Here is a 15,373-nt window from a genome sequence, read left to right as displayed (position 1 = left end):
ACAACGGGCACAGCCGGGGAGCCCAGGGTGCGGGATGCTCTTCCCGCACCCCAACCGGAGCCCCGCTATGCGGCTGCAGGGCTCCTAACCCCCGGAATGAACTGGGTGCTTCGCAGCCGAAGCAACCCACGACCACCCATAATGGCGTCAGCCGCCGGAAGCCATTTCACTAGTTTAAAACATATAAAAGTTAAACAACTTAAGCAGATTAAAAAAAAAAACCTCTCAATTTTCTAAGCATCTGTATAGGCTTGTCTAAACAGGAAAGTTTTTAGCAGGCACCGAAAAGAGTTCCGTCAAGGCACCTGCTTGATCTCAATAGGCAGGGAGTTCCAAAGTGTGAGAGCTGCCACACTAAACAATCGAGTTCTTATAAATGTGGAGCGGACATTATGTGGCAACTGTAGTTGGGCCAATTCTGCTGATCGAAATGGTCAAGTGCAGACCCTCCCCCCCCCAAGTGTCCATATTTTCTGGGGATGTCCCTGATTTAGAGAAGCTGTCCCCATTTCTGATTTGATCCCGAAATTTCTCGCTTTTCCTTAGGACGTTCCTGTTTCCATCAGAGAAATGATGGAGGGTATGGAGCTATGTGATCCCGAGCCAAGGAGATAATTAACTACACAACCTTTGGAAGACATCTGAAGGCAGCCCTATATGGAGAAGTTGTTCAATGTTCAATGTTTTATTATGTCTTTATATAGGTTGGAAGCTGCCCAGAGTAGCTGGGACAACCCAGTCAGATAAATGAGATACAAATAATAAAATTATTATTATTATTATTATTATTATTATTATTATTATTATTATGGAATAATAGGACGTCCCTATTTCAGTCAAATAATTGTTGTAGTTCATTGGTACAGCATCTGTTCTGCATGTTGAAGGCCCCAGATTCAATTCCTAGCATTTTCATGTAGGCTCTGGAAGGACTCCCTGTCTGAAAAACTAGAAAGCCACTACCACTCGGTATAGACCGCCCTGAGCGAGTTGGACCAGTGGTCTGACTCAGAATAAGGCAGCTTCTTACGTTTCTGGCTAGGAACCGAACATTTGTATGCCCACAACCTCATTTGCATCCAGACTTTGCCTCTGCTCCACCTCTGAAATCCTACCACTTAAATGTGCTTAAACATTTCAGTGGGGTTTGGGAGCTGTGCTAGGGTTGAAAAGGCTGGTTGCTCCATAAACGCTGCTAGACCATGGTTCTGCTAGTACCGCCAGCTCTATGTTTTCTGGGTCTTTTCTTAGCAGGTACTGGCAATCTCCTGGAATCTACAGATTCAGTTCTAAACGCCTAGACAGAGACTTACTGTAGGTCTTATTTCCTTGCCACATGGAAAATTACACACGGACAAGGACTGCAAATTGGATCTGCGGTTGGATAGGGGACAATCTCTGCAATCCCCTCCTTGCTCCTCAGATGGAGATATTGGGCTGGAGCCAAACTTTTCCATTGAAATCAGTGGAACTTAAGTTGAACTTATCCCATTGATTTCTTCAATCTGCAGGCAAGGACCTCTGCAGATACCATCTTATCAGGAGGTCTGCTCCATATAACATGGGAACAGGGCCTTTAGTGTGGTGGCACCTGCCTTTGGAATCCCCTCTCATTAAATATCAGACAGGTGCCGCCTCTGTTGCCTTTTTGGTGCCTGCCTCCCTCTTCCAACAGGCCTTTTGGGTGGAGATCTTTCCCAGTCCACATCTGTACTGGAATTACGTTAAGATGTTTTATGGCTTGTGTGTTTGCCGCCCTTTGAGATGGAGGATGGGCTACAAATCAAATAGATTTCAGTGGGGCATATGTTCAGCTAACTTAACATGGATCCAGCCTCTGATGTTTGTAGAAAGCTGCATCTGTGTGGACAGCGACGTGACCCAGCTCAGGATTATGGAATGAAAGACTCAAAGTTCATAGGCTCATCCAAGGGTCACCAGCATGCTCTGTACCTGCTGTTCTGGTTTAATTTCAACCTGCTGATGTCTCCGTGTTGTGTTTGTGTCTTCTAACCACAGGAAATGCAGAAGCGATGCTGAACCAGCCTAGCTCTATGCTGGCACCCCCAGGAAATGTCGCTCAGCTCCCCTGCACCCTGTCCAGTGACAGCATCGCAAGCCACACCATCGTCTGGCTCCAGCGGAAGCACCAGGGCTCTCCCAGACGCATTTTGTATTACAAAGATGAATCGAACCAACATAAAGCCTCAGGGGTCCCTGATCGCTTTTCTGCTTCCAAAGATGCCCAAAGCAGCACCTGCTACCTTACTATCTCTGGGGTCCAGGCAGAGGATGATGGCATCTATTACTGTCTGACATCGGCAGGGGGAGAGTACCACAGTGCTTCAGCTTAAGGGAGAACCAAGACCAAAACTCCATCCCATCCCCTTGGGGAGTAGGCTGTAGACACAGCTGATAAGGAAGTCAAGCCGGCAGATGGATTTGCATGAAGGCACTTGTCAGAGTCTAGATTCTATTTTTGTAGTTTGGGCAGCGAACGAAAACCCTCCAAACCACGATCGTGTTTCAGTTCCCACTCATATAGACCAATAGCAAATCCCTTCTCTCCGATTTCAGGTCCTTAGGTAGGTAAATGTCGCCATCTACAGAGAAGAGGGAGCTCCTTGGAGGCTTGGTGGTGGTGGGGAGGAATCTCAAGATTTGCAGAAGTACAAAATGTGGCGAGCCAGTGTGGTTTGGTGGTTAGGGCTCAGACTAGGACCTTGGAAATCAGGGTTCAAGTCCCCCTAGGCCACTAAGTGGAGTAGGTTAGGCCGAAAGACAGAGACTGGCCCAACCTCACAGGGTTGTTGTGAGAATAAAACAGAGAGAAGAAGTGTGTATGACACTCTGAGTGCTTTAGAGGAAAGGTGGAGTGTTAATGTAATCAGTATCCCAAAGAAAACAATCTTTTTTTGGAGGGGGATGCATAAAAGTGAGCTGTGGGAGAGGAACAGAATGGAGTAGCTTTGGAAAGGTTGTGGCCGACTGGAACCCTGAACAGGAGCAATCCACGCTGCAACAGGTCCCCCATCATAAATTTGATGATACAAAAGATTAGGGAATAGTAAAGTTAGCAGGATCTGTCTTTGGTTGGATAGTAAACTAGGTGACTAGGGATGGAGGAGAATTCACTTGAATTCAAATTTAAAGTTGGACCTACCAGATTCAGCCTTCTTGAAGCAATATGTGAACTGAAATCCAGTCATCCTTTGGAATTCGCGATTCACTACTTATCCCAAGTTTGAGATGAGATGACATTTTCCAAACGGAAATGTTTACAAAAATGCGTACGTTAGGAGCAAGTGTGCATAAAAATGAATATATTATTGAAAATAACATGCAATCCTATTATATGAGGGGAAAGCACTAGCAAAAACATGTACATTAGTCAATGCTGAATACAAAAAAAGAGGTGTGCATTAGGAGAAATTCACATTAAATTACTGGCAAATTTTCATGACTTTCCCAAAAAACTGCAGAAAAATGGAGAACTCAATTTAAGAATGGAAAAATGAGCAACCTAGAAAACCTGCCTATGTCCAACAGGGTCAAAGTGAAGACTGTAAATTCACTTTGAGAATTCTTATGGGGTGATACATCAGTGGGATCAAAGAGTAGAACTATCTCTCTTGGGAGGTTGTGGACTCTCCTTCCTTGGAGGTTTTTAAGCAGAGGTTGGATGGCCATCTGTCATGGATGCTTTAGCTGCATTTCAGGGGGTTGGACTAGATGACCCTTGAGGTCCCTTCCAACTCTACGGTTCTATGATTCTATGAAATAAACACAATATCTAGCCTTTTTTTAAAAAACCAAAAAAACACAAAAAAACTGTTGTTCACAGACACCTGGAAACCGCGACCAAATATTTCTTCCTGCACCTGTTGTGCCCATAACCTCCCAAGGGAAATTCTGCTGCTCTGAAAGGGCGTTCAGCTTACTCAAGCTGAAAACTCCCACCGGCTTTGCACTTAAAATTCTCACCACGAGATGGCCCTATGGTAGAACGGATGGCGAGAAAAACTCTTTCCTGAAATAGCATGGAAGGATCCCCTTTGTAACAGCCGCACTTTACATACAGCTTTCAGTTGTACCTGCGGATGCAGTCACTGCCTAACCTCACAAAGTAATCAGGATGAATCCTCAAAGAGTAATTGACATTGCGGAATTCCCCTGCAAACCAGTCAGGAGGAATGTTTAGAAAGCAGCTTGTCCTTTGACTGACTGAGTTAATCAAGGAAGGAGCGGCTGCTCTTAACTTGGAATAGGGAAGTCTTAAGGAAAAGCGGGGAATTCCGGGATCAAATCAGAAACCGAGACGGCTTCTGTAAATCCAGGAAAATAGGGACACTTGGAGGGTCAGGAAGGGAAGCAAAGAAGACCATCCCAACTGAAGAGGCAGAGCAAACACTATAGAGGGAAAACCATTCAAGGCTGGGATATCAGAATCCCCACCTTGGTGCTGCCATCTTGCTGCATAAAGGACACATCCCATTACGGTCGTGGCAGAAGTGTCCTCCATTTATCCTCATCCATGATGCAGCCACAGAAAGTATGAAGCAGGAATGAGCAACACTGTGGCTGCCGAGATGCTCCTGTACTCCAACTCCCATCAGCTCCAGCTGGCGCATCCAATGATCAGGGGGGTTGGGAGTTCAATGATCAGGGGGGTTGGGTTGTTCAACAACACCTGGAGCTCCACAGTTCCCCCACCCTTAAGACAGAGGCTTTATCTATATATGCATGCAAACACACGCACACACATCTGCCAGGAATCCTACATGTTCCTTTCAAAGATTGGACCCTGGAAAGGAGCAGAAATGCAGATTTGCATAAGGAAGACCTTCCTCAGGCATCGGGAGGGTTTAAAGGAGGAGAGCGCGAGGCTCTTGGTCAGCAGAGCTGCTAGTCTGTCTTCTCCACCATGGGGTTGAACCTTCTCCTGCTCGTCTTCTCAGCTTTTTGCAACGGTGAGAAATAGGGATTAGGTTTGATTAGGAGGGTTCCCTGGTTAAGCACTGTTGACATCGATGCTTTGAGCTGCTTTTCCATTTCTGCGATAGCTTCATTGCTTGGCATGGCACCTCAATCTCCAGATACAGCAAGTGTGTGACAGTACTGCTCCCCAAAACCCTGTCTTCATCAGTACCAATAAAATCATGGGACACATGTCCCTTATTGATACTGGCAAGTTTCAGGGATGAGTAATGCAATGGTTTGGTTTCCATTTTATTATTCCCAGGTCTCAGTTCCCAGGCTGCGTTGACTCAGACAAATGGTCCTGTCTCCTCAGCCCTCAGAGGGTCAGCAACCCTGTCCTGCACTCTGCAAGGTGTGGAGTTTATCAGTACAGTCCACCCATCCTGGTACCTTCAGAGAGAAGGGAAGTCTCCTCAGTTACTAATCTCAAAGTCCAGAGAAAGAGCCCCAGGGATCCCTGAGCGTTTTTCTGGAGAGACATATGGCAACACTGCAAAGCTAACTGTCTCCAGGATTGAGCAGGGCGACGAAGGGGGTTATTATTGTGCAGTGTGGCATGAAAACAAGTTGCACTGTGATGCAGTCATATGTAGAACTGGAACAACAACTCTCTGGGCCCGAAAGAGAGGTGCAGGAACAAGAGGAGTGGGGAAGAGAAAGGTGATTGGACCTAAAATTGTTGCATGTTTCATGCACTGAAGTAGAGATTTTTGGCTACAGAAGGGGACTCTTTCAACTCCAGCTGTTAGCATCTACCTCAGCGTCTCCCATCGTTGGGTCTCCAGCTGTTTTTGGACTGCAACTCCCATTATCCTTAGCTGGTAAGACCAGTGGTCAGGGATGATGGGAATTGTAGTCCAAAAACAGCTGGAGAACCAAGTTTGGGAAACAGTGATTTAACTCATAGCTTGGGGACCGTGAGAGAGTCCTTATTTCTCTCCTGAATGCAGCACTCCAAGGCGGGGTGTGTGTGTGTGTGTGTCACTTTGTAAGCCAAATTAAATGGATTTGGGGATTCCTAGCTTTGGCATGGAAACTAAGGCTTTACTCAAGCATTTCAACAGATTAGAAGCTGCCACTTCAAATCATTTTTATCAATTTTCCAATAAAAACAGCCAATTAACATACCCATCAAATCATAGTAATCCAATTAAAAACAATAAACTAAAATAAAAAACAGCCAAATTACAATCAAATTATCAATTATTAATTTTATCCGGGCTTCCCATAGTCTGGACCTTGAAGTATATCTCCAATATCTCCGTCCTGCTTTGTTCTTATTATTCTCATATTTTCTACATTCTGATCTTAATACTTTTTAGTTTTTCTGTCCCTGGCTATGCAATTCTCAATCATGTCAGAAATCATAAATCCTTTCATCCATCAAGTACAGCTTTATTTGTATGTATGTATGTATGTATGTGTATATATATATATATATATATATATATATATATATATATATATTCCACTGTCTATTTGCCAGCGCAGCTTTTCTTTACTTCATTCCAGTCTTCCAATCCGGGCTATTGTCCAAATTTATCCTTTGTAGTTTAATGACGCAGCAACTGCCAAGTTACTTCAATCTGGGCTGTCGTCCAAACCTTAAAATTTATTAACACAATAGTTTCCACATTGTTTGTTGAGCATACTGTTTGCAATATTGCAATATACAGTAAATGAACTGTATTCCACAGATATACGGTAAGTCATTAGGCGACCAATCAGCTTTTCCGGAGACCACACAGTCCCCGCCCCCGGGCCCTTGGGGGGAGGCTGCTAGACATCCATTAAGCCTTCTCTCTCACTCATAATGAAGAAATTCTGCAAACAGATGCACTATACGTTGTCCCAAATTATTATCTCGTCATTATAAAGTCAGCTAGCAATTATTTCCCACTTCCCTCAAAGAAGGGAGGAATTCTCATTTTTCTGTGCTTCATCATATTTGCAAGCGCCATCTTGTTTCTTCTTTTATCCTTATCAGGTCTTTCAAGTCTGAGCAAAGCTGCGCAGTTAAATACTTAATTATAAATAGAAGTCCATCTGTACTTTTCAACAACAAAAAAAATTAGGTTCCTTAATGAGGCTTGGTGTAGAAAAAACAATTGTATATATTGAGATGAAAACAAAGAACATACCAATCACCTCTGTAAATCCAAACACCATGATGAGAATCTCTTTGAAATCTGTTCCTTGACCGTAATAAAGATTTTACTCTTTGAGATCTGAGCTTAAACACCAGGGACTGTGCAGTTCTGCAGATTTCCCCCCTCAATCTTCTTCGGTCCAGACTATGTCTGTTTATTGTCCAAATCTAATTATTTTATCAAACAGATATTTCTGGCTATGGGAGTGACTTTGGAGAGGGCCAGCCGTGTCATGCTCTGGGACCCCGCGTCCTGCCACTTGCATTTTGTTGCAAGTTGGCAATCTCGGATGGTTCTGCGGGTCTACGAAACAGTCCTCCCCCACCCTGGGGAGTCTGCCAGGGCCAATTACCCCCATATCACCCCTGAATTATTGGCACGGCTGAGGTCCGATCATATGGGAGTCAGCCATTTCCCACCGCCGGAAACAGGAAGCCCTAAAGGGAGAAACATGCTAAGAGGAAGGCACGTTTGGCAAACCCTCACCATGATCAACTCCTGCTTGGAAACCTATGTCCCCACTGTGGAAGGATGTGTGGATCCAGAATTGGCCTCCACAGTCACTTATGGACTCACTGTTAGGACCATGTTCATGGAAAACCATCTTACTGGCTATGAGTGATTGCCAAAGAAGAAGAAAATAATGCAAATTAGGTAGTTTACCATTGGAATGGAAACAAGACCATTTTTCTTCCCCATCCTTAATTCAGAGATGTGGCAGGTCATCTGACAGGGTGCAGCAGAGGCCCTTCTGCTTATTTTGTAGCTTTTATACCCTTTGGGACAAGGGTGAAAGAGCAGGAGATTTGCATGAAGAGTCTGCTGCTTGGGCCACTGGATATTTAAGAGCGATGGGGAAGAGGCTGGTCAGAGATCCCATTGCTTTCTGTTCCTCCACGATGGCCTGGGTCTTCCTGCTCATCGCAACCCTGGCTTCCATCGGTGAGAGCAACTGAATGGCGAAAGGAAGAGATAAATCTGACAAAAGTCTTTTACACTACAACCCAATATTTCTGAAGGTTTGGTGTTGCTACACTGTGTGAGATAGTTCTTGTTCCCTTCCAGGTCCCAGTGCCCAGCAGCTCCACCCCCTGAAGCCCTCAGAGGTTGTGTCTGCAGGAGATACGGTCACCTTTTCCTGTAGATTCAGTGGTGGAACCATCACTGATGGCAACTACCCTCTCTGGGTCCAGCAGAAACTAGGGAATTCTCCACGGCTGTTGATTGACCAGACCAGCAGAAGAGCACCAGGCACCACAGCCCGTTTCTCTGGGTCTAAATCAGGGAACACCATGTCCCTGACCATCACAGGAGCCATGGCAGAAGATGAGGCTGATTATTACTGCACCATTAATATCCCTGGCCAGTATGTCACAGTGGTTCATGCACATGGGGAAGCAAGACAAAAACTCTCCTACACTGCCTTCATTAGCCTAAGTTTCTCTTGCAGTGAATGAAATCTTGAGGGAAACCTCACAGGCTGTCAGGACCATAGCTGTCAACTTTCCCCCTTTTTAAAGGGAAATTCCCTTATTCCGAATAGGATTCCTCGCAAGAAAAGGGAAAAAGTTGACAGCTATGGTCAGGACTCAGAAGAAAATTTACAAGCATTAGAGAATGGTCAGCAAAATTATAATTTATCCATTCATATTATGTCTTTCCTACTTTATTTCAAAACTTCAAATGTAAATTAAAAATAAATCAATTGTGAGTGCTTTCAACTCTGTGAACTAAGTCCTACTCAGAGTAAACCCAATGAAATGAATGAACCTAAGGAAGCCATGTGTATTTAATAGATCTACCTGGAATAGGACTAGCCCATTATACCCTGCTTTCTTTCAGATAATCTTTTAATATTGTACTTTTTAGGCAGTCCTTTTCAATATGATTTTTTCCCTCTTTAACCAACCAGTATCTGTTGATCTTTTATTGGCATTCTTTATTATTATTATTATTATTACAGATATTTATTTTATTTTATTTTATTTTATTTTATTTTATTGCACTGTTTTTGTGTTGCGAGCTGCCTTAATATATGTTCTTAAAGTGCAGCTCATAAATATTAAACAGATAGATAAGAGGATACATCTAGGATCAGGCTGTTTGCCACAATGTCCTTCGATTTCCATTCAGCATATTTAAAAAGCAACCCGGCAAATCAGCGAGCCGGCATCGTAGCCTAAACATTGTGCCATTGGGTCGTTCCTGGGCATAAACGATCCTTTTAAAGTTCTGCAAAGTGCTTAGCAACATCCCTTTATCGACACAGAAGGAAACCAGCTGTCTGGAGCAGCCAATGAGCTTTAAGGATATTTGCATGCAGGGACACTTCTTGCATTGAAAAGGTGATCACATAATTCCTCCAACTAGAAACCCCTTTGTCCCAGGAAGCTGTGAATTCCTCACCATGGCTAGGCTCTTGAAACTCTTCCTATTTCTTGCTTGCTGTTGTTGGGGTAGGAGGGAGGATTTAAACATGTTTTATTAAATATATTTCCCTAGTTTCTCTCTCTCTCTCTCCCCCCCCCCCAATTTATGCCAGGGTATTCACTTTCTGATCCTCCATTTCCACTTAATTTTTTTGCTTCCACTTTTGGTTCCAGGTTGTGAGGCGCAGTTCACTCAGATATATGGAATGTGGCATGTGTTTTAACGTGCCTTTAGCTAGAGCCAGCGTGGTGCAGTGGTTAAGAGCGGTGGACTCGTAATCTGGTGAACCGGGTTCGCGTCTCCGCTCCTCCACATGCAGCTGCTGGGTGACCTTGGGCTAGTCACACTTCTTTGAAGTCTCTCAGCCCCACTCACCTCACAGAGTGTTTGTTGTGGGGGAGGAAGGGAAAGGAGAATGTTAGCCGCTTTGAGACTCCTTCGGGTAGTGATAAAGCCGGATATCAAATCCAAACTCCTCTTCTTCTTCCTCTATCTCTGATTTTTTTTCCGGGGAATGTTTTAGATAGTTGTTTTAAAGGATCATTTTGGGTTTTTTAAAATTCTTCTTGTAAACTGCTTTGAGGTTGTTTTTTTTTTAACAATCAAAGGGTGTGTGTGTGTGTAGCAATAATAATAACTAACAACAACAACAACAATAACACTGCTCTTCCACAAGTTTTTCTCTCTTTCCCCTCACCTTGATGGAACACAATTCTTGCCAGCAATAGCCTCCCTCTTTGCTTTTCTTCTAGGGACCTTTTCTCAGTTCTCCCTAACTCAGCCACCCTCCATGTCGGCATCCCTCGGAGAAACCACCAGCATCTCCTGTCGGAGGAGCGGCGGAAACATTGGCACCTACAATGTCGCCTGGTATGAACAGAAGCCTGGCGGTGCCCCCAAACTCTTGATCTACTGGTTTGGCGCCAGAAGCTCTGGAACACCAGAGCGGTTCTCAGGTTCTGTCAACAAACCTTCCAACACGGCCACCTTAACCATCTCCAAGCTGCAACCAGAAGACGAGGCTGATTATTACTGTCTGTCTTATGACGGCAACTACAAGTACGCATGGCGATGCAGTCCCTGGGGAAGTGAGGCAAAAACCTCTTTGCAGAAACCCAGCATTGCTTACAATGAGCGGCTGCAGGATAGAAGCTGCACGATTGCTCCTGACCACTTCCCTCCAGCCTGACTTGCGTTAAGAGTCATAACCATTAAAACAGAAATTAAAAGATTACTGAAAATGTTGTGGTTCAAGCTGAGCCTGTGGTCACTAGAGGGAAGGAACCTGTTTCAATGCAATGGTTGAGCCTCTGGACCTGTTGCCATGCTCACCCTATTTCTCCAAAAGCCAAGCAGTTCCACGACTGTAGTGCTTCCACAAGTTTGGCTCCCTTTGGAAGAAGTTCATTGGAGGGAGGTTTATGGATATTTTGAAATACTTGTGCTTATTTACAAAGACTAGGGGCTGCTGTCCCAGCTCACCCCGTTCCCCTGCCAGTTTGCATTTCTTGGTACAGGAAGGATTGATCTGATGTGTAGAGATCTTTCCTATTCTGATTCATTCAAGAGGGTCCTGGAAACTTCTCTGTGTGAAACAAGCAGAAGGTTCATGATGTTTGGGTTATTTTTTCAGAGAAGCTGAATACAGGTGGCTTAAACTGGTTCTGTTATCTCTTCAGTCAAGGTCACACTGACTATAATAATAAAGCCAGAAGGAGCCTGGGTTTCACCTTTCTCTTTCTATCTCTTTTCCTCCTGGTGTGGTGTTCTGCATGTAGTGTTAAGTTTTAGTCTTATTATAAGTTTAAGTTAAGTCTGCAGCAACTGGATTTCTTATGGATGGTGCCAATCCTGAATGGATTGGATTTGTGACCATTATGCTCATTTGCCTTCAGTAGCAGTAAAGCTCTGCTGGATGAAATACAATTGCCTCTGGTCTATTTTTTGGGGAATTCTGCAATGTGTTTAAGTTTTTACTCTGCTAACCATATGTTGGAATCTGCCCTGGATCAATATGAGTAGAATTTAGGACACCCCCAACCCTGCCCACCCCACTTCCTCCACATGTGACCACCCCTCCCTTTACACCTTATTTGACCCATAAGTTATCCTCCTGTGGCTCACCAAAACTTTTCCTTTCTCCTCCTCTCACAGCTCACCCCATCCACTCCTCCTTTCAAAGGAGTGTGGGAGGTGCTTTGGACAGCGGTTTGGCAAACTGCTTTCTCAAGTGCCTCCCAGCCTCTGTTAAGCAGCTCATCTAGGCTGCCTGTCACCTGCTCTGCTTTCTTGCTCACCTGCCTGCCATTCTGTCATCACACCGGAGTTGGCTTGGCCACCTATTGGCAGCCATGCAAACTGCAGCATGATGACAGCCTTACATTTTTCTGCATATAGGAAGATACAGGTTGAGAGTAGGTGGAGGTGCACTGCTTAATCCATTCCAGGAGTCTGTTCAACTCCCGAAACTATTTGAAAACCATGGTGCGGGTTCCAATTGGCTGCAGGACCTTCCTGCAGTCAAGTGGAAGCTGTGTTGGACGTTCGGCTTCCAAAAAACGTTCGCAAACCGGAACACTTACTTTCGGGTTTGCGTCGTTCGAGAACTGATTTGTTCAGGAGCCAAGCCGTTGGAGAACCAATGTACCACTGCTTCCACACCAGACCTCCAGAGAGACAGTGGGCACCTCGATGGATGGAACATCAATAATAATAATAATATGCTGACAGACAGCCTAATAATAAAATAGTTGCTAATATTCCTCTTACACTTTCAAAAGCTGTAGATTATTTAATAACCATAGGCCTGGGTAAAGAGGAATGTTTTTGCCTGGTGCCTAATGATGGCACCAGGTGAGCCTCTCTGGGGAGAACATTCTACAGTCAGGGAGCCACCACAGAAAAGGCCCTTTCTCTTGTTGCTACCCTCCAAATCTCCCCGGGTTGGGGAACATAGAGAAGGGCCTCTGATGACACACGCAGGTCCTGGGTAGGTTCATATGGGGAGAGACGATCCTTAAAGTATTGAGGTCCTGAGCTGTGTATGGCTTTGTATGTCAACACTCATCATACTTACTACCACCAAGGCAGTGCTTAACATCTCAAAGGAGAGTTGTCACCAGGCTGCCGCTACATGAAATGTTTGTTTATTGTAGTTCCATTCCATGAACCACGCCAGGATTTATTGAATGCCCTCCTAGGCTAAGTGCAGACTAACTCACTTAGGGATTTCTATTTGACTGGAAGGACCAGCAAGGTGGATAACAGAAAGAAGAACCTGAGTCTGCCCAGAGTGGCTGTATGCAAGGAAGGACCCCTGCCCCAAAGCATTTCCTCTGCTAACCCAAGCCTCTGGACCCAGATCCTCACATCTCTGAATCTCAGCCACCAGAGCATACCACGACCATCCCTTTGCAGCTGCTTTTTCTGTGTCAGTCCTCCAGCATCTATAGACAGTAGTTAAAGAGTGAGACATTTGCATGAAGGGGCTGCTCCCTTGACCACTTGGGATTTAAAAGAGATTGGGCCGAGGCCATTAGGATATCCTTTTGCTTTAAATTTGCTCAACAGATTTCAGCATCATGGCCTGGGGCTTGCTCCGCTTCACAATCCTGGTGTCCATCATTGGTGAGGGAGATTCATTGGGTGGATGGGGGGGGGGATCTGATACGAAGCAAAGAGAGGCATAACCTGCCCTCCCAAGCCCTGTGCGTTGCAAAGTATTTGGTGTTGTCCACTTTAAATTAACCTACGGATTCTTTTCCCTGCTTCCTTCCAGGTCCCAGTGTCCAGCAGTTACAAACTTTGAAGGACACAGAATCTGTGGCACCAGGTGGGACAGTCACCATGTTTTGCAGGTTTGACAGTGGAAACATCGGTGATGGCAACTACCCTTTGTGGGCACAGAAAAAACCTGGGAGTAAACCCCGAACCCTCATCTACACCACCAGCACCAGACCATCTGACGTTCCAGCCCGTTTCTCAGGTTCTCGATCGGGGAATATGATGTCCCTGACCATCACGGGGGCCCTTCTGGAAGATGAAGCTTCTTATTACTGTGCTGTGTGGACTGGGAGTCAGAGGCACAGTGCTTCATTCAGATGGGGAAGTGAGACAAAAACCTCCTCTCCTTTGCTCTCTCTGTACATCAAAAGAAGATGAACTCCCTGCTGTAGCCTCTGTTTGTTTGCATAGTGAATGGTTTATTGAGCATGCATCCTTGCAAAGTTTCTGCAGGGAGGTTCAGCGAAGCCTGCTATTTATCAAGCACTCACTCTGAATATGCATACACCGCCGGCACCAGACCGTCTGTCGTTCCAGCCCATTTCTCTGGGTCTAAGAAGATGAAGGAATGGAATGTCCTTTACCATCATGGGGGCATCCAGAAGGTGTCACTGTTGCCCTTTCAACTTTGGCTGGATGGAGACACATCAAGGAAGCGTTTCAGATAAATGCTTTGTATATTTAAACAGAGGAAACATGTAGAGGAAAATGGGGCTCCACAGTGCCATTTCATGTCCCAATGTTATATTGCATACGCAACGCTTATTCTTGACGCATCTAGCTGAGTCCTAAGTATTGGTTTGCTTCAAAATTCGCTCTGCGGCACAGTTATTGTGTAAGCTGTGCTGTGCAATGTTTTATATTGTAAGTGCCTTTTTGTGCTTATAATTGTATTTTAGATATCCCTATGCCCGCTGCCTAGAGAGCTTCAGTCATGGAGTGGCATAGAGATAACATTTATAAATAAATTAGAGCAGTCCTAAATCAACGACAGAATTTGCTGCTGTGAACCAGAGCCTTTCCCCTCACACTGCAGAAGGGGGAAGAATTGGATTGGGGAAGCCCTGTGGGTGTGTCATGCAGAAAGTGGAAGGTTGGGGGAAATGGCTAAAAATGGCAGTGGCAGCTGGTAACATTTTGACTTGCATTCCTGGAATTTGACTGGGTGGGAGACTCCATCGTGAGGAATTCTAATCTACGTATGGCTGTATGCAAGGAAGGTCCTTTAAAAGAAAAAAGGAGGGGGAAAAACAAGTATGAAAAAATGAATCTGTGAAGCCTTGCTCTACCTCTCTTTTAAATCAGAACCAGTGAAGACGGTGAAGGTCCTGTGTGAGTGCCTGGAGGCAGTTGGAGGATGGATGGTGGCTAACAGATTGAGGCTGAATCCTGACAAGACAAAAGTACTGTTTTTTTGGGGAGGGACAGAAGGCGAGCGCATGTGGAGGATTCTCTGGTCCTGAATGGGGTAACTCTGCCTCCGAAGGACCAGATGCACAGCCTGGGAGTCATTTTGGACTCGCAGCTGTCCATGGAGGCGCAGGTCAATTCTGTGTCCAGGGCAGCTGTCTACCAGCTCCATCTGGTACGCAGGCTGAGACCCTACCTGCCCGTGGACTGTCTCGCCAGAGTGGTGCATGCTCTGGTTATCTCCCGCTTAGACTACTGCAATGCGCTCTATGTGGGGCTACCTTTGAAGGTGACCCGGAAACTACAACTATTCAAGAATCCGGCAGCCAGACTGGTGACTCTGAGCGGCTGCCGAGACCATACTATACCGGTCCTGAAAGACCTACATAGGATCTCAGTATGATTCTGAGCACAGTTCAAAATGTTGGTGCTGACCTTTAAAGCCCTGAATGGCCTCGGCCCAGTATACCTGAAGGAGCGTCTCCACCCCCATCATTCAGCCTGGACACTGAGGTCCAGATCTGAGACCATTCTGGTGGTTCCCTCATTGCAAGAAGTGAGGTTACAGGGGGGGCTTTTCAGTAGTGGCACCCGCCCTCCCATCAGATGTAAAAGGAGAT

The 15,373-nt window shown here is 45.3% G+C and overlaps 1 protein-coding gene and 2 gene segments (V, D, J or C); all 3 read left to right on the top strand.

The window, feature by feature from the left end:
* The first annotated feature begins 2,033 nt into the window (after nt 1-2,033).
* On the top strand, nt 2,034-2,354 carry LOC117039073. The segment is given in 1 exon segment: nt 2,034-2,354. A coding segment is annotated over 1 exon segment (321 nt).
* Nucleotides 2,355-7,981: 5,627 nt separating this feature from the next.
* LOC117039072 lies at nt 7,982-8,587 on the top strand. The segment is given in 2 exon segments: nt 7,982-8,072; nt 8,196-8,587. Coding segments are annotated over 2 exon segments (483 nt in total).
* Nucleotides 8,588-9,760: 1,173 nt separating this feature from the next.
* On the top strand, nt 9,761-13,721 carry LOC117039071 (immunoglobulin lambda-1 light chain-like). The gene is made up of 4 exons (XM_033136108.1): nt 9,761-9,770; nt 10,313-10,648; nt 13,122-13,187; nt 13,339-13,721. Exons 1-4 carry the CDS (start codon nt 9,761-9,763, stop codon nt 13,719-13,721), a joined length of 795 nt encoding a protein of 264 aa, XP_032991999.1.
* The last annotated feature ends 1,652 nt before the right edge of the window (nt 13,722-15,373 follow it).

Source organism: Lacerta agilis, chromosome 17 (assembly GCF_009819535.1).
Source record: "Lacerta agilis isolate rLacAgi1 chromosome 17, rLacAgi1.pri, whole genome shotgun sequence".
In the NCBI taxonomy this organism is placed as follows: Eukaryota; Metazoa; Chordata; class Lepidosauria; order Squamata; family Lacertidae; genus Lacerta; species Lacerta agilis.
This window is presented reverse-complemented; position numbering and strand designations above follow the sequence as displayed.

Coding starts and splice junctions, on each gene's coding strand:
- LOC117039071 (XM_033136108.1), top strand. Junction 10,649..13,121: donor GCGATGCAGTCCCTGGGGAA/GTGAGGCAAAAA, acceptor TGCTTTAAATTT/GCTCAACAGATTTCAGCATC. Junction 13,188..13,338: donor AATCCTGGTGTCCATCATTG/GTGAGGGAGATT, acceptor GCTTCCTTCCAG/GTCCCAGTGTCCAGCAGTTA.